At 56.6% G+C, this 22,352-nt stretch overlaps 7 protein-coding genes across 7 annotated transcripts; 3 read left to right on the forward strand and 4 right to left on the reverse strand.

The window, feature by feature from the left end:
* The first annotated feature begins 227 nt into the window (after window positions 1-227).
* Window positions 228-5,056, forward strand: PHACADRAFT_249400 (uncharacterized protein). Its single transcript, XM_007391660.1, has 11 exons — window positions 228-766; window positions 817-948; window positions 1,187-1,256; window positions 1,699-2,096; window positions 2,152-2,485; window positions 2,542-3,829; window positions 3,891-4,119; window positions 4,180-4,234; window positions 4,292-4,693; window positions 4,744-4,821; window positions 4,875-5,056. The coding sequence occupies exons 1-6, from the start codon at window positions 585-587 to the stop codon at window positions 3,166-3,168; spliced, it is 1,743 nt and encodes a 580-aa protein (XP_007391722.1). The 5' UTR covers window positions 228-584; the 3' UTR covers window positions 3,169-3,829; window positions 3,891-4,119; window positions 4,180-4,234; window positions 4,292-4,693; window positions 4,744-4,821; window positions 4,875-5,056.
* A 428-nt stretch (window positions 5,057-5,484) lies between these two features.
* Window positions 5,485-8,293, reverse strand: PHACADRAFT_249404 (uncharacterized protein). The gene is made up of 3 exons (XM_007391661.1): window positions 6,630-8,293; window positions 6,339-6,577; window positions 5,485-6,282 (listed from the first exon to the last, which is right to left on the reverse strand). Exons 1-3 carry the CDS (start codon window positions 8,011-8,013, stop codon window positions 5,776-5,778), a joined length of 2,130 nt encoding a protein of 709 aa, XP_007391723.1. The 5' UTR covers window positions 8,014-8,293; the 3' UTR covers window positions 5,485-5,775.
* A 139-nt stretch (window positions 8,294-8,432) lies between these two features.
* PHACADRAFT_136458 (uncharacterized protein) lies at window positions 8,433-14,840 on the reverse strand. The gene is made up of 7 exons (XM_007391662.1): window positions 14,385-14,840; window positions 13,255-14,305; window positions 11,064-13,193; window positions 10,469-11,003; window positions 9,242-10,412; window positions 9,152-9,190; window positions 8,433-9,097 (listed from the first exon to the last, which is right to left on the reverse strand). Exons 1-7 carry the CDS (start codon window positions 14,710-14,712, stop codon window positions 8,763-8,765), a joined length of 5,589 nt encoding a protein of 1,862 aa, XP_007391724.1. The 5' UTR covers window positions 14,713-14,840; the 3' UTR covers window positions 8,433-8,762.
* A 1,231-nt stretch (window positions 14,841-16,071) lies between these two features.
* Window positions 16,072-16,765, forward strand: PHACADRAFT_249407 (uncharacterized protein). The gene has a single exon (XM_007391663.1). The coding sequence runs from the start codon at window positions 16,211-16,213 to the stop codon at window positions 16,511-16,513; it is 303 nt and encodes a 100-aa protein (XP_007391725.1). The 5' UTR covers window positions 16,072-16,210; the 3' UTR covers window positions 16,514-16,765.
* Window positions 16,766-17,016: 251 nt separating this feature from the next.
* Window positions 17,017-18,499, reverse strand: PHACADRAFT_249409 (uncharacterized protein). Its single transcript, XM_007391664.1, has 6 exons — window positions 18,397-18,499; window positions 18,308-18,347; window positions 18,060-18,250; window positions 17,923-18,004; window positions 17,520-17,864; window positions 17,017-17,459 (listed from the first exon to the last, which is right to left on the reverse strand). Exons 1-6 carry the CDS (start codon window positions 18,474-18,476, stop codon window positions 17,271-17,273), a joined length of 927 nt encoding a protein of 308 aa, XP_007391726.1. The 5' UTR covers window positions 18,477-18,499; the 3' UTR covers window positions 17,017-17,270.
* Window positions 18,500-18,891: 392 nt separating this feature from the next.
* Window positions 18,892-19,725, forward strand: PHACADRAFT_157429 (uncharacterized protein; the record flags this gene model as incomplete). The annotated part of the gene is made up of 3 exons (XM_007391665.1): window positions 18,892-18,917; window positions 18,967-19,487; window positions 19,640-19,725. 3 exons carry the CDS (start codon window positions 18,892-18,894, stop codon window positions 19,723-19,725), a joined length of 633 nt encoding a protein of 210 aa, XP_007391727.1.
* Window positions 19,726-20,149: 424 nt separating this feature from the next.
* Window positions 20,150-22,158, reverse strand: PHACADRAFT_249411 (uncharacterized protein). The gene is made up of 4 exons (XM_007391666.1): window positions 21,922-22,158; window positions 21,179-21,862; window positions 20,296-21,124; window positions 20,150-20,240 (listed from the first exon to the last, which is right to left on the reverse strand). The coding sequence occupies exons 1-3, from the start codon at window positions 22,121-22,123 to the stop codon at window positions 21,060-21,062; spliced, it is 951 nt and encodes a 316-aa protein (XP_007391728.1). The 5' UTR covers window positions 22,124-22,158; the 3' UTR covers window positions 20,150-20,240; window positions 20,296-21,059.
* Between the last annotated feature and the right edge of the window lie 194 nt (window positions 22,159-22,352).

Here is a 22,352-nt window from a genome sequence, read left to right on the forward strand (position 1 = left end):
TGTCCCCTTCAATCTCCGCCCCGGGTGGGTCTGATCTGCACTCGCCTCATTTGACTCCTCAGCCTTCCGTGCCTCTAACGCCTGGAGGCGCTACCAGCTTCGCCGCACCTACCACCAGTCTTTCACTACATGCTCCCGTTTTCAACATGCAGCAGCCCCCTCCACCGAAGCGCACCCTCACAGCCAGCAAAATGTCACAACCACCGAAGCCTGCTGAGTCAAATCCCCCCGATCAGAAGCAGTTAAGCAAATTGCAGCCCTCTGGGATCTCCAAGTCCGCCTCTAGCTCTTCGACCTCATCGGCAAACGGCTCGACCTCTTCCTCATCATCTGCCTCGAGCACAGCGAACGGCGTGGCAGGGTCCTCTAGAGGTCAGATCCATGTCAAGCTTATCCAGGCTCGAGGCCTCAATGTCCGCTCATCTCGAGCAAAGCCGTACGTCGTCGTGCAGTTCGAGCAGAACGAATTCGTCTCGCGGGATCCTATAGAGGAGACAGAGAAAGAGGTCAAAGGCGTGGCCACAACTCTGTCAAGGAACTCGTCGTCAAATGCTCTCTCAGCCCTTGGCGCTATCAACGACAAGATGAATGCTCGGACGAACGGTCGAGGTAGCATCAGCACTAGCGGCAGTGCGAAGGGCAGCAGGGATCACACCCCCAGCTCATCTGTCAGCTCGAGCAAGAGTGGGATTGGTCCGCTGGCAGCGGGTATGTTTGGCGCAAAGATCCAGGCCCATAACCCGGCGTGGAAACACGAGGTTTCTTTGTGAGTTGTCAGTTTTTATGGGTTTACTCGCATGTATTGACTGTTTATAGCGATGTCACATCTGAGACCTCTGCCATTACATTCAACATTTACGACCGCTCCGTCAACGACCTTGGTTTCTTAGGCACCATGCAGATTAAGCCCGTGCTAATACATGAGCATACGGTCGACCAGTGGTACAAGTGCGTCTCCCCTGTACTGCGCCGGATCTTACAAGGATCCGGTGTTTCTGACAGACTACTGACCATATGCGCCCTGTTTTTCCTGCCTCGCTCCCTACCGTTCCGTGGCATTGTCAATTACATTCACTCCGGCAACCGCCACCACCGCCTCGAATCCGGTTACTTGTGGCATCCGGAACGCTCCAAAACCGTCTGGGCCATGTCTTCCGCCTTCGCCCCGCATGTTTACGATGCTCAGGCTTCGACCTTACGAGAATGAGCCCGTCAGTGGAGAGATGAGGGTACAGGTGACGTTCGAGGCCTATAAGGTGAGAGTTTTGTTGCTGTGACCATTTCCCCACAATTATTTGCGCTTCCCCGCACCGGAGTCGCCTTCTTGTTCGAGTCAATCAACTCCCTCCCCACTCCGCGTCACTTATCCCCACGTTTCCTCCTTTCGTCTCGCACATACCGGCGCTGAGACATGTGACCTGCACTGCTTCTCACACTCGGCCTCGTGTATCTTCGCGCCTTACGTTTTTTTGTTTTTTTGTTTTGCCATCTCTTCTCTAGCGGGATAGCGTGCTGACCTTGAGTTTACTTTTTTTGAAATCACCACCTCTTTGCTCATGGCACTGAACGTGACCTTCTGACCTTGGCTGGCTTGATCACCCGACCGACATACGCTCCACTGCTGCTTTGCTCACCCGACCATGGTCCTGCTTCTCAACATCTCGGCGCGTATCTATTTCGACGGGCTGATTTTTGTAGACGAAACGCGCGCTGATTCCGCGCGACTTTGAGTTTCTCAAGCTCATCGGCCGGGGAACCTTTGGGCGCGTCTTCCAAGTCCGCAAGAGGGATACGAAGCGTATATACGCAATGAAGGTTCTGTCGAAGCGCGAGATCATAGCCAAGCAGGAGGTTGCGCATACGATTGGAGAGCGCAAGATCCTTCAACGCTCGCTTGAGTCACCGTTCTTGGTCGGCCTCAAGTTCTCCTTCCAGACTGAAACGGATTTGTACCTCGTGACGGACTTCAAGAGCGGAGGCGAGCTCTTCTGGCACTTGCAGCGGGAAACAAAGTTCAGCGAAGAACGGGCCCGATTTTACGTTGCCGAGCTGGTGCTTGCGCTTGAGCACTTGCACAAATACGACATTGTCTATCGGTGAGTGTATGCGAATAATCCCAAGTTTACGCAGACTCTGAATCTACGTCTTCAGTGATCTAAAGCCGGAAAACATCCTCCTAGATGCCACAGGACATGTGGCGTTATGCGACTTTGGCCTCTCGAAACCGGATCTACGATCAGACGAACTCACGAACACCTTCTGTGGTACGACAGAATATCTGGCACCGGAAGTGCTCCTTGATGAGCACGGATACTCTAAACTTGTGGACTTCTGGAGCTTAGGCGTGTTACTTTTCGAGATGTGTTGCGGATGGAGCCCATTCTACGCGGAAGATACCAACCAAATGTACAAGAACATTTGCTTTGGCAAGATCAGATTCCCTAAAGGCGTCATTGGCGAGGAGGGCAAGCAATTTGTTAAGGGTGTAAGTTCATTCTGAACTCTCTGCCTGAGATTCGATATTGAGATGTTCCTATTCAGCTGCTCAACCGGAACCCGAAACATCGACTAGGCGCACAACGCGACGCAGCCGAGTTGAAAGAACACTCGTTCTTCAAAGACATCGACTGGCATGCCCTTGCGCTCAAGCAGGTTACTCCGCCCTTCAAGCCTGTAGTCGAGTCTGATGAGTCTGTCGCGAATTTTGACCCCGAGTTCACGACTGCGGATGTGCGGGACGCGGGGCCAGCAGGTGTTCTGGACCTCGACGAGGAGGACCCGTCCGAGGACTGGGTGTCGCTCTCGCAGAGCATGGGTGCAGTCGCACACACGCCAAATGGGCCGCTAGGCTCGGACCGCCCCGCGGCGGCCCCACGGCCAATCGCGAGCAGCGTACTAGGCATCAACATTGGTGCGCGCAAGAAGCAGCAGGAGAGTCTGCTGACGAGCAGCGTGCAGGAGAACTTCCGCGGGTTCACGTATCATGGCGGCGAGTCGCTCGTGCCCGTGAGCGTGGCGGGCATCCTCAAGGACCAGGTGGACGAGCAGGCCGTGCAGGACGAGGAGGCCGAGCAGCACGAGGAAGACGAAGACGAGGGTCTTGTGGGGCGGTATCGCAGGCGGGGCGAGGGCATGATTGACGGCTTCGATGAGGACATGCACGCATAGCGCTTGGTCTTCGTCACGTCCATGCGTCTATCTGCTGTGGTTCGCTGTCTTCATCCAAGGCGGACATGAACACCACTCATCTTCGACATCGCTCTCATATTATTGCCCGTCCTTGCCGCCCACCATATGCATACTATGCCATGCCCTCTAATCCTCCAATGGTCCTGTCGAAGTTCACACACCCCGGTGTAACCCACGGATACGAAACGCGTCACCTGTAGCAATCTACCAACAGACTATCACTCTCATGCATACTTCTTGTCAATTCTTGTGGTCTCGTTTCCTATACTCTCCCGCCTGTGCCATGCAGCCAACTACCTTAGGTCGCCTGTCGCATACCTCGTAATAGCTGTCTTCCTCCAACACAATGTACTTTGTCACATCTGTCATATCAATCGTGTAGAATTAATCATCCTTAACTACGAGCCTTCAACAATTACATCTGCGAAACCGTAACCGTGTGTCTATGAGGAGCCGTAGCTCGGGAATGGTGGAACTACCAGTCATTGAGGCTTGTGCGGCCTGGTCGCGATAGGTTGAGCCCTCCGCGCAGCAGCGGCGGGAGGACCGTGCCTCCGACGATCGTATCTCGTACGATGGCCTCGCAATGATGTGGCGTTACCCGCCCATACCATACCGACACGCCCTGCGGCTTGTATATCTGGCAGAACACCGATCAGCTTCCGCAGCCTAGCTTTGCGCCGACGAGAATCGGAACTTACGATGACGTTCCCGGCGAACTTGTGCCCGCCGATGTGCGACACCTTGAGGATGAGCGCGCGGCGCGGGTCGGCCGTCGTCGGGTCGTAGTCGTGCAACCGCTTGGCGTACTCGCCGTCCCGTTCGTCGTCCGTGCCCGCGAGTTCCTCGAGCGGCGCGCTGTAGTCGCTGGGATCTTCGAGCTGTGTATGCACTTCCCAGCCTTCGTGCTCGAGGGCGACGGTCAGGCCTGTGGGCTCGGTCAGTACACGCGGATGAGAAGACTGCAATGAAGCACCAAAACTCTTACCTTGTTCAAGTTTGGGTGCTGCTATCGCGCAGCGATTATCTCGTTTCTTGTGTGAGCCTCGGCGAACGCCTCAGTATATGATGTAGACAACCGGAGACCGAGGCCGAGACTTACAGAGCAAGATGACACAGGAATACGGCAGGACATACGACTGCACTTCACCGCCCTCGACGTGGGCGCCAGCCCTGCCAAGGGCCGGGTCGACGACGTCCTTGAAGAGCTCCACCGCGCCTTCCCTAGAGCGGGGCACCTCGGTCACGACCTTGTAGTCGGGCAGCACGAGCACCGTGTCGCGCTTTGGGTCATCCGAGAGCGTACGGTGGCTCCCGTTCAGGACGGTGACTCTGCCCGTCTCGGCACTGTCGTAGACACCATCGACCTTCCTGCTGCCGGCGCCAGCGTGCTTCGGCGCCTTCGGCGCGGACGAAATGGCGGCGTCGAGGTACGAGGCGAGCGAGCCGGACTCAGAGGCGACGTCGTGTGCCCAGTCTGACTTGCCCGTGGAGATGACGACCTGTGGGATATCAGATGCTGTGACTTTTGGCAGGAGGCGGGAGAACATACCTGCCGACGGTAGGGCTTCATAGAGCCGAGCATCTCCGTCTCCATATCCACGTCGAATCTGGTGGGATAATCATCATGACCTGTGGCATGGTGAGCACTCCTCTAGACGCATCGTCAGGTTTGATATGCTTACCAAGGTCGCACGGATCTGCACAAGCTCTGCAGCTATCTCTCGAGACGGGTACGTGAGCCTCCTCGAGATTCGCCGCAGTGGTGTCAATATTGAGGTTGTGCCCTAGGACGATGGCCTTGAGTCTCCTAAGCTGCGAGGACATTGCTACGTCTTGGCTGCGGGGTACGCTATTGCTGCGCCGGGTCTCTGCAGACGAGAAGGCAAGGATGATGTGGGGAACATGTGTGTATGGTATATATCTCGTCCGGTCAACGGCTCCAGTATGGAGGGCAAAAACCGCTTGGTCAATCAATGGTACGTAAAGGGACGCTCGCTGAGTTATCAGATAAGATGCGTTCGCACGGATTGGCGCCTGCTATCTCCGCCCCTGGGCGTCGCGCCCTCGGCATGTCCTTTTGCGGTACCGCACCGCAGCATCTCCTCGCGATCGAGGTCTAGAAGAGTATAATGAAAGGCCTCGTGCCACATCTGGTTGCCACAAAACATGCCGGCGTACGCGTCCAGGCGGCAGAAATGCCCTCTGCTGTACAGGTCACGGCACACAAAAGAAACCTAGGAGCCGAGAACTTGACTGCGCCGCCAATGCGACGCTGCGTGCTGCGCTTCGTTGAAACAAGATTCAAGGACGTGATACAGTGATGCAAAGCCAAACACACAGCAAGGATACGTATGTGGTATACTGAGGTGAACGCAGCTGCATGTGGCAACGGTATCGGAGAGTAGCAACCCTGAATGACGCCATGTCAATCCGTTCGTACAAGGGATACACGACCTAAAGGCCTAACGATCCAAAGTCTTATCCAATGCAGGGCATCGCGTAGGTCCAATTTTCGCTGACGCAACCCCGTGTCTAACAACTTTCCATGTATGTCAGTGGACATCGCTGCTCTTGCGGCGCATGCTATCGTCCAAAGTCGTCTGCATAGAACGGCGTGACGAGGTCAGACCGGTCATCGTTCGCAGGACGGTTCTGCCTGCTCCCACGCCCGAAGAAGCCACGGACACGATCCGTGAAGCGCGCTCTCTCTTCGGTATCTTCGTCGCCTGCGCCCGCACGGCTCGGGTAGATCGTGTCTATCGCTTTTGCCAGCCGGCTCCACCCGCTGGAGCGGTCGTGCATGGCTCGCCGGCTGTCCTCGAGAGCGTTCATCAAGTACGTCGCGAGGTCTGGGAAGGACACTGGCAACGTTGGGTACGCGTTCTGTGGTGTTGCAGGGATACAGTACCACTTGGACAGCGGGCTGTCGGCACTCTCGCGCAAGAAGGCCGGGGTGGGCGAAAGTGTATAAGAATACGGTAACAGCGCGGGGTCGTTCTGATTTCGCGACTTGTACCGGTGGCCGTCCGGGATTGGATAGTCAATCGTCATATACAGAACAACGTGCCAATCGCTTGAAGACGCGTGCACCTTTTCAAAGAACAATTTTAGCCGCAAGATTTACGAAAAGTCCGTCGCCGGCTGACCTTCACGAAATTGACCACAGCTCGCAAGTGCATCGCGGTCTTCACAACAGCCATCGCTTCCACCGTAGGTTCCAGTCTCGTATTACTCAGCCTAGCCATGAGCTTGAGCATGTCACGCCAGTTGGGAGCCTTGATGTGCAATGGCGGAGCACGTCCGTATGGGAGGGCAATCACGTTTGGTATCGGCCCATCCATTGGAGTCAAGACAGATGAGATAGAGGGCGGATTGAACCCAATCGCTGCACGACAAGGTCAGATCCACGCTGAGCTGACAAGAAGAAACCAACTCACAGACTCCACGTAGCAGCTCAGCGTCAACATACTGACTCGTCGACCGAGGGGCAACATCGTTGTCGCCGGGGGAAGCGGGCAAACTGTTGGTGTGTTCAGTGCTCGAAGCATTCTCGCCTGAATGCGAGTTAACACTGTTGGCCGTCTCGGGGACGGATGGTAGGTTTGGAGAAGCACCAGAAGATCTCGGACGATTCAAAGGTGAGTGTGGTAGCGGTAGTTTGATCCCTGGGGAACTGGCACTATATGCGCCGAAGGATTGAGACCGTCCTGCCCGAACGTTATCTTCACAGAGCGGTGCACCAGAGTGTGTAGAGCCGCTGTGTCGGTGGATGTCCGGGCTTGACACGGTGGAGCGCAGAGGGAACGGCGTTTCACTGCCGCCCGACTCGGGAGAGGGTAGTGCTAGGTCCTCCGGGGCTGTAAGTGGCGAGGGCGGGAAAGAGGGAGGATCCGCTGCTTGGTACTCTGGCGGATGGGGAGGCAGCGCAAGCTCTGCCGCGACTTTGCGCGCTTGTTCTGCCGCTTGGGCGTCGGCCAGCGCCTTCGCCCGCTCTTCGTCCTGTTTCTGTCGCGCCAGCCGCTCCTCTTCCTCCGCGAGTTGACGTGCAAGCGCCTCGTCGTCTAGAATTTGTTGGGACATGCTTGTAGGGCTGGACGTGAGCACCGGAGGAGAGACGACTGGCGCAGACAGTGAGGCGGGCTCTGGGGTCTGCACGAAAGAAATCGTGGACGTCGGTGCCGGGAAGGGGAACCCAGAGCCAAATGATGTAGATGCGCTTGACGATGGTCCTTTCTCATAATATGATGATCCCGAGCCGGACGCAATGGGTGACACTTGTGCAGACTCTCGACGCGGCGACACCGTCAACGACTCTGCCATGGCTTTCGCTAGCTCCTCTTCCTCACGCCTTCTCGCCGCCTCCGCATATCCCTTTGACTGCTCGAGCGCAGCCTGCAACGCGACGTCGTCTTCCTCCGCTGGCGGGAGTGCGGGGTCAACACTCTCAGTAACATTATCCAGCCTTGGCGTCTGCGGCGACGACGTGCTCGGCTCGGAGAACGTACTTAAGCCGTTGAGGGCTTGTGAGTAAAGCGGCAGCGCACCGGGTGGCGATGTCTTCGTTGGCTTAGGAGGCAGCGGTGGGACGTCGAAACTCGGCTTCTTGGGCAGGGGCGGCAGAGGTGCAGACGCAGTGTACCGTATTTGGGGTGATGCCTGCGGCAGCGGAGTGTTGTACATTTGCGGGATAGGCATGCGCGGGGGGCCGTCGAAGAATAAGTCACCCGATAGGTCGCCAGAGTTGCTCCTGAAGGCAGCGTACGGCGGCGAACGCGGTTCCGCGCCCGGCTGCAAGACAGGCGGGATGCTGGGCTGCGGCATTGCCATCATCGCCATCCCTCGCAACGCACGCATATCCGTGACGCTTGGCTGGCGGGGCATTACAGCACCATTGTAGAATCTCGTGGCGGGTGGTGGAGGCGCATAGGGCACTCTTCGCGGGTCAAACGATGGTGCAGCTGCGGCCGGCGCATATTGAACAGGATATGGCGGGTATTGATTGTTCCCCCAAGGAGAGCCTGCCATCCGACAAGTTAGTATACAAGGGAAGCTACAGCGCAGGTCAACCAATATGGCTACAGTGTAGAGGTATTCGAGCTTGCGCTGTAAAAGGAACACGGGGGAGGTGCGAGGTTGGGCGGTAGTACAGAAAGCGAAATGAGCGCGGATGTAACATACATCACTCTGAGCGCTTTACGTGTTTCCGTGATCACCGCGATAATCGGAACGAGTCGAGGAGCACAGCCCGCGGCAATCCAGCAGCTGGAGGCACGGTTCGTTTCATAGGAGAACAGCTTTCCCAGCTGGAAATTGCATGGCACAGGCGAATACCTCTAGCTTTACAACGAATGCGAACAACTTGGATTGCAGAGCAAATATGGATGGAGATGTGAAATATGCGATGGTAAACAGAATAATGCATGATGATGATGTATATGACTTGTGCAGACGAGACGTGAGCGAATAAGGCCATGAATGTGAAAAAGAAGACCGGACGTGATGCAAACCAAATGAGTGATCAACAACAGGAACACGGAGTTGCCGGGGTAACGTTGTGCGTGGATCGCATGCTATCGTGATGCCACCGTGGCACTGGGCTGAACCGGACTCGGGGCAACAGAAACGGGCGCAGCGGTGACCGGGGCGGGCGACGCGGTAACAGGTCCAGTGGTCACCCTTGATGTCACAGGTCCACGACTGGGGGCAGTCGACGTCTTGAAACCCAGTTGGCGCATTACCGCCAGTAAGTCCGCCTTTTGCACAGGCTTCTGCAAGTATGCCGCAAACAAGTTGTTCTGCTCTGTCGGCGGCTCGGAGCCCCCATATGCACTGACCGCAATGATAGGCGTGCTTGCGTTCTTGTTGTTGGTAGTTTTTATATACCGCGTAGCTCCCTCGCCGTCGACTGTAAAAGATCGTTGAGGCAATGTACGTAAATGCGGGAGAAGGAGGTACGTACGGATCGGCATATGCAGGTCCATCAGGATGCAATCGAACTCTGCGAGGCCCAGTCAGTGCCAGGAAACCGTAACGACGACCGAGGACGTACTGATGTCGCCCATTGCAACGCTGATAGCTTCTGAACCATCGGCAACAACAACACATCGACAACCAAGACGAATGAGCAACGTCTCAATGATCTTGGCAGTGATCGGGTTATCCTCCGCCAGCAAGCATGTCACCGCTCTGTCTTGTGGATCCGGCATCCTCTTCAGGTCTACGGACGCTACCGATGATGGCGAGGTATGTATCTCCCATTTCCCTGTCTCTTGCGAGGCTGGTGCGGACCACGCATCCGACTGCGAGCCGTCTCCACTGGTCGACACGGATGCAGTCCTGAGTCGACTCGGCATCGAGTTCCGTCGGTGGATGTCACCCTCGAGGTGGTTCAGCTTGAATCGCTCCACAGCTCCAATATCGCTTGGCTTGCGCGCATGACTACCGGTACTGCCTGGCGTTGGCGGACCTCTCGACGGCGAAGACGCAATTGACGATGTCGAGGTGGCTGGGGATGGCGGGCTCGTCGTCGATGGCTTCGGCGGATTCTCGACCGCGGTGACTACGCTCGCCGGCTTCTTTATCCGGCTCGACACGCTCTTTCGCCGGGTGTGCAGTGGCGAGGGCTCAGAGAGAGTATGAGTGAGGGGTTGAAGCTGGTCCGTGCGCAGCTTGCGGATGACATCATCGTTCGCCTGCTTCAGAACCGGCAAGTTCTTGAAGCTGAACGAGCCAAAGTCGTCGTCGCTGGGCGTCGAAGTGGCCTCTCGGTTGACAATAGGCACTGGGGCACTCTGCGCCGCAGGGAGCAGCACCTCTGACCCTGTCTGGGGGCTGTCCGAAAAAGCAGCAGTGGCCAGCGCCTGTTCGTCCTCGTTGAAGTGCTGCAGAACCGCACCGCGAGGGTCAAAATAATCGGTAGACTCTGGATCAGTGACCTGAGGGATGAAGGCAGCCTCAGTAGTCGTGACGGCATCCCAGTCAATCCCCGCGAAAAATGGATGTGCCTTGACTTCTTCTGCCCCATTCACTCCCAGCCTCTGATTCGGATCCAACGTCAGGAGGCGCTGTAAGAAGTCCTTAGCCTCATCAGAAATATCGATGTAGTCTTCATGCCACTCGACGTGCCCTGAAAGGATATTTTCGAACACCTTCTCCGGGGTCTCGTCATGGAAGGGAGGGATGCCATACAAGAACTCGTACGTTATAACCCCTAGTGCCCACTGCGAGATCGATCAGTCAATTGTATAACCCGCGTCTATAACCGTATAAAACTTACCCAGTCGACGGCAGCATCGTCGCCGCGCAACCCCAGGATGGTCTCAGGCGCGAGGTAATCCGGTGTTCCCACGACCTTCTGTTCGCCGGGGGGAGTTCCACCAGGGGTGAGTGTGTGATGTGACCGCAAGTCGGTGGTAAGTTCTGTCGCGAACGACTGCAGAGGGCTATCGTTCGCCTGCCGGCTTCCGTTTCCGTTTCTCCGCGGGAAGATGTTGTAGAGCGACTCCGAGCCGCTGGACTCACTAACATCATCTGTAAGTGGTAGATAAGGCGAAGATCCTGGGCGCGGATTCGACTGGGCGCGCTGACTGAAGTACGAACCGTGCAAGTCTGTCGCAAGCAAAGGCGAAGACATGTACGAATCGATGGATGGTGGACGGGAGTTGTGCCGAGTACGAATACGTGGGCCCCGCTCAAATGAGAGCTGGCCGTCACGAGTCTGTCGGCCCAAGAGACCTATCCGACTCAGTCCAAAGTCCGTCAGCTTGAGGTGTCCATGTTGGTCGATTAGGAGATTATCAGGCTTAAGATCACTAAAGACGTCGAGTCAGAATATGCAATTCCAGACCCGGGGATGACAAAAATAGGCTCACCGATGTACGATACCCCGTTGATGAAGAGATTCCAAACCCAAGACGACTTCGGCGATGTAATTCCTAGTCCACTCTTCTGGTAAATTTCCAAGAGACTTGATTAGTGCGGCACAGTCGCCACCATTAAGGTATTCCATGACGAGATAAAGGTTCTCCTTGCTTTGGAAGGTAAAGTACAGTTTCGCAACGAATGGAGACTCAGACTGCTTCATGAGGATCATGCGCTCGGCCTTGACATTCGTGATCTGGTTCTTCGCGATCATATCTGCCTTCTTGAGGACCTTGATAGCAAAATAGTCACCTGTAACTTTCTTTTTTGCGAGAAAGACGGAGCCGAAGGCGCCTTTGCTGATAGGCTTGATGATCTCGAAATCCTTAATTGACGTCGGGGTCGAACGGGACGCAGGAGTAACGGATGGTATTCGCGGCGAGAGGGGCACGGTGGAGACGGAGGCCGTCGGGCTGATCAAGGGCTGCGCGGTGGAGTGTCGCCGATGTATCCTACGAGCAGTCGCCTGCTGGTCCTGGAACGAGACCATTGGAGACATTGGGGGCGTAATCAATAACTTAGGTTCCAAACTCTGAGGAGATCGACGTGGACGGCTCGAAAAGAACGTGGATGCGGGCACAGGAATGGGTTGACTGAGACCTGGTAGAGCATGACCTTCGTTCAGATCCATCGGAGGAGGATTGTCGTCGGGACAGGTAGAAGCAATGATGGGCTGCGCTAGAGCAAGAGGAGAGGATATTGACGAGGGCGTAGAAGACCGTGTGTGATGACTACTAGATGGCCATTGATATTGAGGAACGGGCATCGGGATAGAGGATATAGAGCTAGCCACACTGTCTGATCGCTCGAAAGGGACGCCAACATAATGGTTTGGCGAGGCAAAAGCATGAGGTGTCGGATCTGAAGACTGGTTCTGCATTCCGAACGCGTACTCAGAGATGGTGCTTGAGTGGTCGTCCTCGGCCTCAGGAAGTGAAGATAATCGATGATGTTGCGCAAACTCCGTCTCGTTCTCCTCCGTGTCAGCTTCCTCCTCAGACGACCCGCTCGACTCTTCCTCCTGAGCGCCCGCAAGAGCCTGCTCGACCTTCTCTTCCCACTCCTGCCTAATCTTCTCCTCGTAGCGGATAGTGTTCTGCATGCGCACGGCATTGTCGATCTTCTGGCGCATGACACGCTCGGTATCCTCGATGAGCTGGGTCAGAGCCTGATCCTCGATGGTCGGCTTGTTCCATCGGCGGACTTGAGAAATCTTTCGCTCGGAGCCAGGGGAAAGAAGACGTTGGCGTTCAATGGGCTCCTGCGCTTCCTCCTCGCGAAGAGCGGGCACCTTTATCTCTGCCGCAAGCTGAAGGATATCCTCGAGCTGCTCCAAGATCTGGCGCTGCATCTTCTTGACGCTGATGCGCCTCATCTTCAATGGGGCGCGAAGGAGGGCCAGAGGGGAGCTGGAACCAGGGCTCGACGACGGGGAAAAAATGGGCATGCCGCGATACTCCGGGATAGTCATGGGTGAAGAACGATCCATGGCGGTTTGCAGCTCTCGAAGGGTGTTCCGCAACTCGCCAATACTCTCGTTACACTCGTAGATCTCCGCTTCCAGGCGATGCACCTCGCTGCACGTCTCGTTGTGTTTCTCGAAATACCACTGCGGGATGTTACACTCGCATATTCGACAAAGGATGAGAGCAGTGCTGATGGGCCGTGCGAAGGGGAAAGGTGTGACAGGTTCTGTGGGAACGCGGTCGCCAAAGCCTACCTGTGGAGGCGGCTCCGGCGTCCTGGGCTCTTCGCCAATCTCTCCATGCTCCAGAAGGATAGACGGAGGAGTCTGAAGGTATTCGGGAGGCGATATGGGTTTGACGACCCACATAGTATGCGTCGGCTGACCATCCTCTCGGTCGATCATGAGCATACCCTTACCCTCCATCTGTCGATAGAGAGCAACAGCAGAAGGGTCGCGATTTGCGTCTTGGTCGAGAAGCCGGATCCTGAAGCGCACTTCAACAGTATGGGAGTCGTCCTCCATGAGTCGCCTCGTCGCATCCCGGAAGACATGCCAATCAGACGCAGCGAGGAGCCTAGATATTCGTGTCTGAACAAGCTCCTCCGGCTCTCCACTTGATTGAGGAAGGGTAGGTCAGCACGTAGAAGTACGCCATTAGGACAACAGGGACGCACCCAATGACGTTGCGCCAGGCATAGTTCATCCAGATCAAGTGATCGCCATCTAGGGTAAGTTCGATAACGATATTCTGGTTCTGAGCAGTCTCGGCTTGCAGCCGAAGTCGCTCTGTAGCAAGCACACGAGCAGACTCGCTGTTGTCGAACTTGGAACCTGACTGGTCTGCGTCCTTGTGATCTTTGGAAGGAGTCAGCATCAAGTTCTTGGTAGCGTCTTCCCGTGAACGTCGCCCGGCGCTGGTCGTTCGGGACATGCGCAGTCTGGACTCTTCCTCGGAACCGACCCGAAGGGCGCTCCCGCTCTCGGAGACTTCGTGTTTCAGAGATGGGGTAGATGGCACAGCAGCTGCAGCGACGTTTTCATCTGGAGGCTTTGTGACGAAAAGGAGAGGCTCTTCCTGTTCATCATCGTTGTCATCGAAATTCCAGAACTGCTTCTCAGCTTCCCACCACTCGACCACACGGCTAAGACTAGCGATGGCCAAGAGCACTTGAACGTACCAATTCCGACCGTGCCAGTCCGGGTGTTCGTCCCACACCTTGCCGATGTTCTGGACGCGCGTCACTAGCCGTTCACATATCTTGGGATCCGCAGTGAGCTGACTGATAGACATCTCCACAACGTCCGTAGCAACGCTGATGATGTCGTAGAGTGTGGTCATGATAGGGTCACCGGGTTCGTCCACGAGTATGCGAGAAGATCGCCGATTACCGTCGAAACCTGGTCGAGGTAGTGGTGACCGCGAGCGCGAAGTGGACCTCGAACTGGCACCTGAGCGGGATGGCACAACGGGGATGTGGATGGTTCTGGATAATCGGCGAGACGCGAGACTTTGGCTGGCCCATTGCCCACTAGAAGAAGTGGTGTTGTCGCGTTTACGGGGGCTCACGGCAACTTCTGGTGGAGGAGTTGCACTTGTTGCGGGGCTGGCGGAACCTACTGAAGAGACCAGATTTGTACTGGACTTGTTCTCGCGAGGGAGGGTTGGTTGCCGGCGAAGTGAAGCTGGACTGTGTGACGCAGGGCCGTACACAGACGAAATGGAAGCTAGTAACATCCCATTCGAGAACGAGCATGAAATTAGCACATATAATCATGAAATAGTAAATTGAGGTGGGAAACGCACGCTGTCGGCCCCGGCTCGTGCTTCCTTCAGGTTCAGCTTCATAACCACCATCTGAGCTGACTTCATCAAACTGCAACGCTGAATGAAGAGCAGCCGGCTGTAGGATAAAGGGCTCCCGCAACGGCTCGACGTCTCTCGCACGAGACTCGCGATCGCGCTCCCTGTTACTCTCGCGCTGCTCGCGCTCGAAGTCTTGCTCGTGATCGTTGTCTCGTAGGCGCTCCTCGAAGAATGCGGTGATAGAGTTGGTGACACGCTGAAGTTCCTTGTCGCACTCTTGTTTGGCGGCTTTCAGGCGTCGGTAGACATGGCGCCTGACGAAGGGCATCGAAACAGTGTTAGCTCCGGAAGCATGGCCGCTGCTGGTTGATGGCTGCGACTGAAGAGGAATTGCTGGGAGGACGGTCTCTGGCGAGAAGACGAGAGGGCTGGGCGGTTGACGACGATGGTGACTCGAGTCGGTCATGTAGCTCCCAGTAGCACTGCCAGAATCGTCGTGATGGCTTTGGCTACGACTTGCGGGGGACGGCGAGGCTGAGATAGACTTGCGCGGGAGGAGGAGGTAGAGGAAGGACTGTGATGAGATAGCAAGTTCAGAATAACATGAGGATTGATTGATGGGTAGTGTTGGCGGATACGCGCAGTGGCGAGGCGGTGGTCGAGGAGGGCGGGAGGATGGAGAGTGACCTCGAGCGAGTCTGTGGCCGAGAATCCCTTCGAAGTAGAGACCCCTTCGTTTTCACCCAGAAAGTAGCAATATTTCTGCGGAATATAGCCGTCTTGAGACCGAATTCCTGCGAAACTGCCGCCAAACCCTGATGTCCCGCTCTCAGCACCTGCAAACGGGGTCCGCCTCTCCCATCGAGATTCCTCTGACCCCTGTTACTTGCATCCGCTGACCTGTCTGCTGTTCTCGTGACAAAAAGCGGTCCAAGCAACTTGCATCGTACTGCCTAAGACACGCCAGTGACCCGCCTGCCAACGCTGAGCTCTGCGCTCTTATCTCTGTGCTCGTTCGACCCTCGTCGCGACAAGCGGCAGAGCCCGCTGCTCGGATTTGGGGCGACGATCCACTACGTAGGGGTGCCGGTTCTTCGGGGTCTCGTTTCCACGTGTTCGGATCCTACAAGCGTCTGTTAATCGCTAGCCTATCCGCCTTTGGGCCGGTATTGAGCTCGAGGTTGGTTCTTGGCAGTTACTATACCACAGATATTGTCGACTGCACGCTCACCAGCCGCAGACGACGTCTTCGTCGCTTGCAAAAACGCAGCATCAAGGTCCGTTTTTCCGTATTCTCACGGACTGAATATCGCTGAGTCGTGCGTATATACAGACTCCTCCGAGCTGCTGGTCACCTGAGGCAAGTTAGCGTGCCAGCTCTTCACACCTTGGAGTTTCCCTTGATTCAAGCCCGACCTCTATTCTTCTCCACGGCAAACATAGCCTCATGCTCTCTCAAACCAACACCTTCCGCGCCGCGGTGCGCCACGCTCCACGTTTGGCCTCAACATCCGCTGCATCTCTTGGAGTCGGTAGCTCCCGGCTATTTTCTTCCACCGCTGCTGTCCGCGAAACGGATCCTACGAAGCAGGCGATCTATGACACGCTTGACAGGGCGCAAGAGCGATTAGGAAAAACTTACGCGGCGCCTCGTGCGTACTATGCTTGACCTTCTTACTTTCAGTCATGCAGACCATTATCCAGCTATCTCATCCATCCACGCGAGTACCATACAGTCGATGCACCCATCGGTCAGTCCCTAACCACCTTCCCTCGTTGCTATACTCAATACGCGCCCCTAGTTCATCTATCCGAAGGATTTTGACATGAAGACACGTATGCCCTCGGACGCGGTCCCTCGCAAACCAATGGCGCTCGGCCCTCGTCGCGCCGACGCAAAGAGGCTCGACATCTTCCACCAGTACCAAATCGATCCGGTCAAAGAGGCCATGAACTCGCTCATCATGTCCGCCTACGTCTCCGACATGGGCAAAATCAAAAACCGTGCCGAGAGCCAGCTGACCTGGAAGAGCCAGCGTCGCATGGGTAAGGCCATCCGCCGCGCAAAAAACATGGGCATTATACCGCTGCTGTCACGGCGGTCTCTGAAGAGCGCTCAAGACCAGTAGAGCAGCCTCGTGTACGTCACGTTACCTCCGTTAGCTGCAACACAGCTCGACAAACGTCGTGTTTCACCCGCAAAGTGTATAGGACGGCGGCCCAAACACTTCCTCCCTATCTCTCGGATCGTATAGACAGCTTGCACATGGACCATGCGCCGAGCAGTGTACCTGCATTGCATTCGATGTCCAAATGAAAGCTTTGTATTTAGCTCCGCGAGGCGAAGGACCAATTCGCGCTATCGACCAGGACCGATTCTCCGGGTCATTCAGTCTTTGCCAGGGTTTGCCTTCGTAATGCCCTTGCCATCTCGTTATCTCAGGGTTCAGAAAGCTGTGGCCTGCGCAGGCTAACACCGTCAGGGTCTGATACATCTCAGACACGGCGCGCCGCGAGAGCTCCTTGCTCGAGTAAGAGGATCACCTGGTCTTCTTCTCCACTGGGACAATCAGAAGTCGAAGATTGTTTGTTGAAGGGTGAGACTTGCGACAGCCGCAGGGAAAACTGCTGGCCAACTTAGAGCCTGTGTTCCTTGAAAGTATGAAGCCTGAGAGTGAAATAGAATACAAAAGGTTGTCTCTAGCACCGTCATCGTCTGTCCAGACCGCCATCGCCCGTCTAGCACATCACAGGACGCGCTGAGAATGCTCTGGAATGTGCAGCTGTTTGCCGAGAAGAAGTCCAGGGGAGAACCCGCCCCTGTCGTGCTGGCTACATACACATTGACTCGGCACGAAGTCCGCCCGGAAGTGGTGCGACGGAGGTCTATAGCTCAGCTAAGAGCATGGTAGCCAAGTTCTGGACCACCTGGTTCCCCATCGCCTCCTCGACGGCCTCTTCCAGGTGCCTCTTGGGATCTTGCTTTCCGACGTGCCTGGTTTTGAGCTGTTCCGCGGTAAGCGTCGACTCCTCTTGGACGGACTTGTTGTATGCTTCGGAAAGCGTGAGCATCGCCTGAGCAATACGAAGTGGATCAGTCCGTGCTGCGCTTCTCACGTCAGTTATGGAACCCACCTTGATAGACTTCTCGTTCGCCTCCTTGTGCGACTTGAAGTCCCTGAGCGTCAGACCTTCTGTCCAATTCCGCTTGTGTAGGTTCATGAGCATACTCTGCTCAAGCTCCGTCTTCCGGTAGTTTACCGCAATGGAGTAATAGTGCCTGTTGAGGCCATGAATGAGGGCTTGAATAGAAGGTTTATTGATGTGGCCGATATTCGACGTCGTTTGGCGTGGTTCTTGCCCGGCGACAACCGTCTGAGGCTGGATGAGACGGAAAGCGTCTATAACAACCTTTCCTTTCACAGACTGGATTGGGTCAATGACCACGGCGACTGACCGGGGGTCGAGGGACTCGAATGACTAATGACCCAAAAATATGTCAGTTGTTACAGCGGTGCGTGTGGGATGTGTGACTTACTTGCTGAGTGTTGATATCGACGCTTGATAGCCAGCACCCAAAACCCGGGTGAGAGTGATACCAACCAACAACGATCTCTGGTCTGGGCGACTAGTGAGTGGACAGCTGTATACAGCAAGGGTAATGACAAGACGCACCTCCCTGTCTGCTTCAACATTTCCATCATTCGGGTCTGGAAGACATGGTCCACGGACTCAACAGAGACTGTGGTTCCCGATTGAGGCATGGCAAAGACGTCGACTACTTGTATCGTGTACTCGTCCACGAACTCGCCGAGCATAAGACCCATAACTTCCATGGGCACACCCGCACGCCCATGCTTCAACATCTAGGCAGGAGTCAGGGTCAGCCAGAGAGTGACATTGTAGCAGTAAGCTGTGGTCACCTTGAGTAGTGCGAGCGACGAGATGTGTATAACTTCACCACTAGACGAGGTCGTTGAGCATGCACCCGTACTGAGGCGAGCGTGCTTACTTGTCGGGCACGGATGCTTCACCTCCTGCTCCTCGCCTCTCCTGGGCCATCATCATCCTTGCGAACTGCTCCTCCATCATGTGTTCGTCGTGGGTGTACTGCGAATGGGCGAGGGCGTACGCGTCTCGCTAGCTCGCGCTGACGCGTTGCGGGCGACTATTTTCGCCACGTGGTTCCCACGCGAGTCCGAGCTCAGGTACTGCCGCAGGCGTCTAGTGTCTCCTGTGCACCGAGCCTCTGCCGGTGAGCTGCCAGCCTCGGCCACTCGCGATGAGCGAGCTACTAAACGCACTCAACCCTCGTATCGCAAAGGAACGCGCACGCAGAACCCAACAACAGCGCACAGAAACTGCTCCTCTCCCTCCGCATCCGCCGCAGGCTCAGGATCATGCGGGGCAACAGCCTTCGTACCAGGCATCCCCGCGACCTTCGCCTCGGCCTCCCCCACAACAGCCAAGGAACCATGGCTCGTATAGTAGCGAGCTCGAGCTCGCAATGGTGGCGCCTGGCCCGTCTTCTCGGTGTGTGCCCCGTTTCTGCCCTACACGGAGAGTCTGACGCGGGATACAGTCCATCACAGCCACTGCCTACTCAAGCCATAGCACAGGTGCTGTCGCCAGCTCATGTGCAGGGAGTTAACATGATGCAGGAGATTATCCTGAAAGTTTTGGCTCCGAGCCAAGAGCGTGAGCTGCACCGTCGACTCGCTTGGGAACAGGAGCAAGAGGCCAGGACCGCCCAGCGCCAGGCGGACCTCGAGAAGCAGCTAATGGAGATGAGGCAAGAGATGTCGATGATGAGGGCCTACATCGCAAGCATGTCCCAGCAGCAGCCTCCGCCTCAGTGGCATGTCGCCGTAGACCAGCCCGCTGTTCCTCTGCTAGAGTCTACCGCTCGCGTCGAAGAGATGCCCCCGCCTTCGGGAGACCCACACTCCATGCTCCAGTCGCCGTTGACGCCTGCGAGTCAAACTGTATACATTTCGCCTCCCCTGCCTGCGTTCGTCCAAGGCTCGTCCTCTCGCCCGATGGCAATGCCCTTCAGTCCGCCTAGCACTTCTCGTCACTCGCCGCGGTTTCTGCCGACCCCGGGTACGCCGGTTATGTCGCATGCCACTGCTCCGTCACAACCGTCACCATCACATCCAGCCATGCAGCCGCCGGCGGCTGTGTCCCCCCATCTCGCCCAGAGGATCGCCCAACAGTCGCTCGACCAGCAGACCGCGCTGCCGTCTCCCATGCAGACACCGGTTTTCACTCCTGCACAGCCTCCCGCGTCGTCCGCGCGACGGAAAAGGCGCACGCCTCCACCGACTGGAAACCAGGATAGCGACAGTGAGAGCTCAGATTCGGAGACTGAACAGTATCCTAAACGGAGGAAAAACGGACACGACGCACGCCGTTTGACCATTCATGTCGGTACACCGCGTACTCTTCTGGTGTATTTATTGCTCACACGACCACATAGGCTGCAATGCGGGCTCACATTTACCGCAGCATGGGCACCCGTCGCAAAGACCCCCTTCCAGACGCCCATATGGAGGGCGCTGTGTTGAGACCCGGGGAGCCTGTACGATTTGTATGGCAACGAACTGTCAAGCAGTCGCCGCACAATGCTAGAATGCGGGCACGCATAATTGCAGATATCAAAGCACAACGGCAGACGCTGTATCCGGACATTGTGGAGGAGGAATTCGATACACACAAGCTGGAAAATGTATTCGATCAGGCCTTCAAGACTATGAGAGGAAGCTGGAGAGCTCAGGATGACAACACGGTCGCCATGTACCAGAGAGTCAGGGAGGAAACGAAGGCACAGAAGTCCCGGCGGCGGGAACGAAAAAAGGCGGTATGTGCACCCTGCACTTCTCACCATGTGCCAACAGTCCTTTACGTCCCCGCAAACAGAAGCTGAAACGGCGCACAGAGCGGCGTAAGAACTTCGATTCCTTCGCCCACGAGACGTTCAGCCCGGCACTCACCGTCGAGTGCATGTCGTCCGAAGAGTCAGGCGACGAGAGCGCCGGCGGCGGCCCCGACCCGCCCCCACTCCGCGTCCGCGGGCTCGCCTGGCGCAGCTCGCGCCTCCTCCACTTTTACGCCGTCCTCGACGCGGACGACGTGTCCGACGAGCTCTTCGAGCACGACGGCATGCTCGTCCACAAGCCCCGCCGGCTCCCGTCGCGCAAGGGGCGCGAGGCGGGGCCGCCCAAGGACGGCCTGCACCTCCCGCCCGAAGGCGTCGCGCGGTGGATGGTCAGCCGGCGGTGGATCGACGAGCTGCGCCACGCACATCCAGACAAGTCGGACGGCCTCGAGGACCGCATCATGGATTACTCCGGCTTTGACTGGGACAGCTTCCCCGCGCTCGGCGGAGAGAGCGGGGACGAATTCGAACACCATCCTTCATATTTACGTGCACCAAACATAGAATACACGTACATGAATACGTACGGACCTCCAGCGTAGGGATCACCGTACACGGACCGCTTTTCAGCAACTATCGTGGAGGACAGATATCATATTATACACATCTAATAGGGTACAGGATACAGGAAGTAGGCAAGTGCGCAGGAAGCAATATATAAACACACCAAAGTCTCGAGACCGTGCCAGTCATCTAAGTATCCCAGGATCTTTTGACGAAGTACACACGAAGAAGAATCAGACGTCATCATCCATGTCAAAGTCCAGCTCCACCTTCTCTCCAGGCTTGAAAGCAGGAAGACCTTCGGTAACGGAAATCAGCACAATGTCCTAGGGTGAGATGATGAGCCGCTTACCTCGGTAAGGACAACTTGAGCAACGGAAAGCGTCGCCGAGGTAGCAATTACCACAGCTGCTGGTCGCCTTCGGTGCGGCCGCCGCGGCCGCGATCAGCCTGTCCTTCTCCGATTGGGAGACCTCAAGGGCCTGGCCAGCCTCGGCACCGTCAAGGAGGACGACCTTGCTCTGCGCGAGCTCCTCCGCCTCGAGCTCGGCAAGGCCGCACGTGCAACCCTTGCACGCCTTCTTCCGCCGCGGCGCGTCCCTCTGCGCGGGCTCGCACGTCGGCACGGGCCGCGCGCGGTCGGCGTCGGTGAGCAGGGACTCGGCGTCGATGCTCGGCGTCGCGGGTGCCGTGTTCAGCGTCCAAAGCGCCTTCTTCGACGCCTGGCGCGCAGGGTCGAGCTTCCGGCGGAGCGGCACTGCGCTCGGCACGGCGTCGACGGCGTGCGCGGGCTTCTGGGCGATGAGGTCGCCGTCGGAGGGGACGGCGGTGAGGATGCTGAAGCCGGCGAGCGTCAGCTCGGACGCGAAGGCGGGCGTGGCGGCGGAGACAGTGTGCAGGTGCAGCGTCCCGAGGGGCTCCAGCGCGGCGAGGAGCTGGGACAGCAGGGTCGAGAACTTTCCAGACACGCCCTCGTACTCTGCAGGTAAAAGTACGACGTGTGCGGATGCGAAGGACGACTTGGAGAGCGTGGTGGCTGTAGCGGACACATTCTCATTAGCCGACGCAAAGTGCGATGAGGTAAGATGTACATACCGCCGTCGAGTAGTCTGTCCAGCATGTACTTGTCGACATTTCTCGTCTCCTCCAATTGGGTGATGATCGTCTGGTACCTGCCGTCTGCTGCGCTGGCAGGTGACCCTATGCAGAGTGCTGGGCCTTTGACTGGTACCGCTGCGAGCACCTTTTGTGACTCGGTGGTAGCGACAGGAGCGGTGTAGATTGCTGCAGGCGACATGGTGCGTGTGGTGAAAGAGCGGAGTCTGGGAAGCGTAGACACGCCTGAAGGATGGTGGCCGTCGTAGAGTTGGATTTTATGAGTCCCGAGGTGGTGGGGAGATCTCTTCAAATCTCACAAAGCTGAGTGAGCGTGAAATTAGCGGTGCCTTTCTCCGATGTCACGCATCACATCACATCAGACCACCGTCACATATTTCTGACTAATTTTGCTGACTCAGTCTCCATCT

The sequence above is a fragment of the Phanerochaete carnosa genome (assembly GCF_000300595.1).
Source record: "Phanerochaete carnosa HHB-10118-sp unplaced genomic scaffold PHACAscaffold_2, whole genome shotgun sequence".
Taxonomy (NCBI): Eukaryota; Fungi; Basidiomycota; class Agaricomycetes; order Polyporales; family Phanerochaetaceae; genus Phanerochaete; species Phanerochaete carnosa.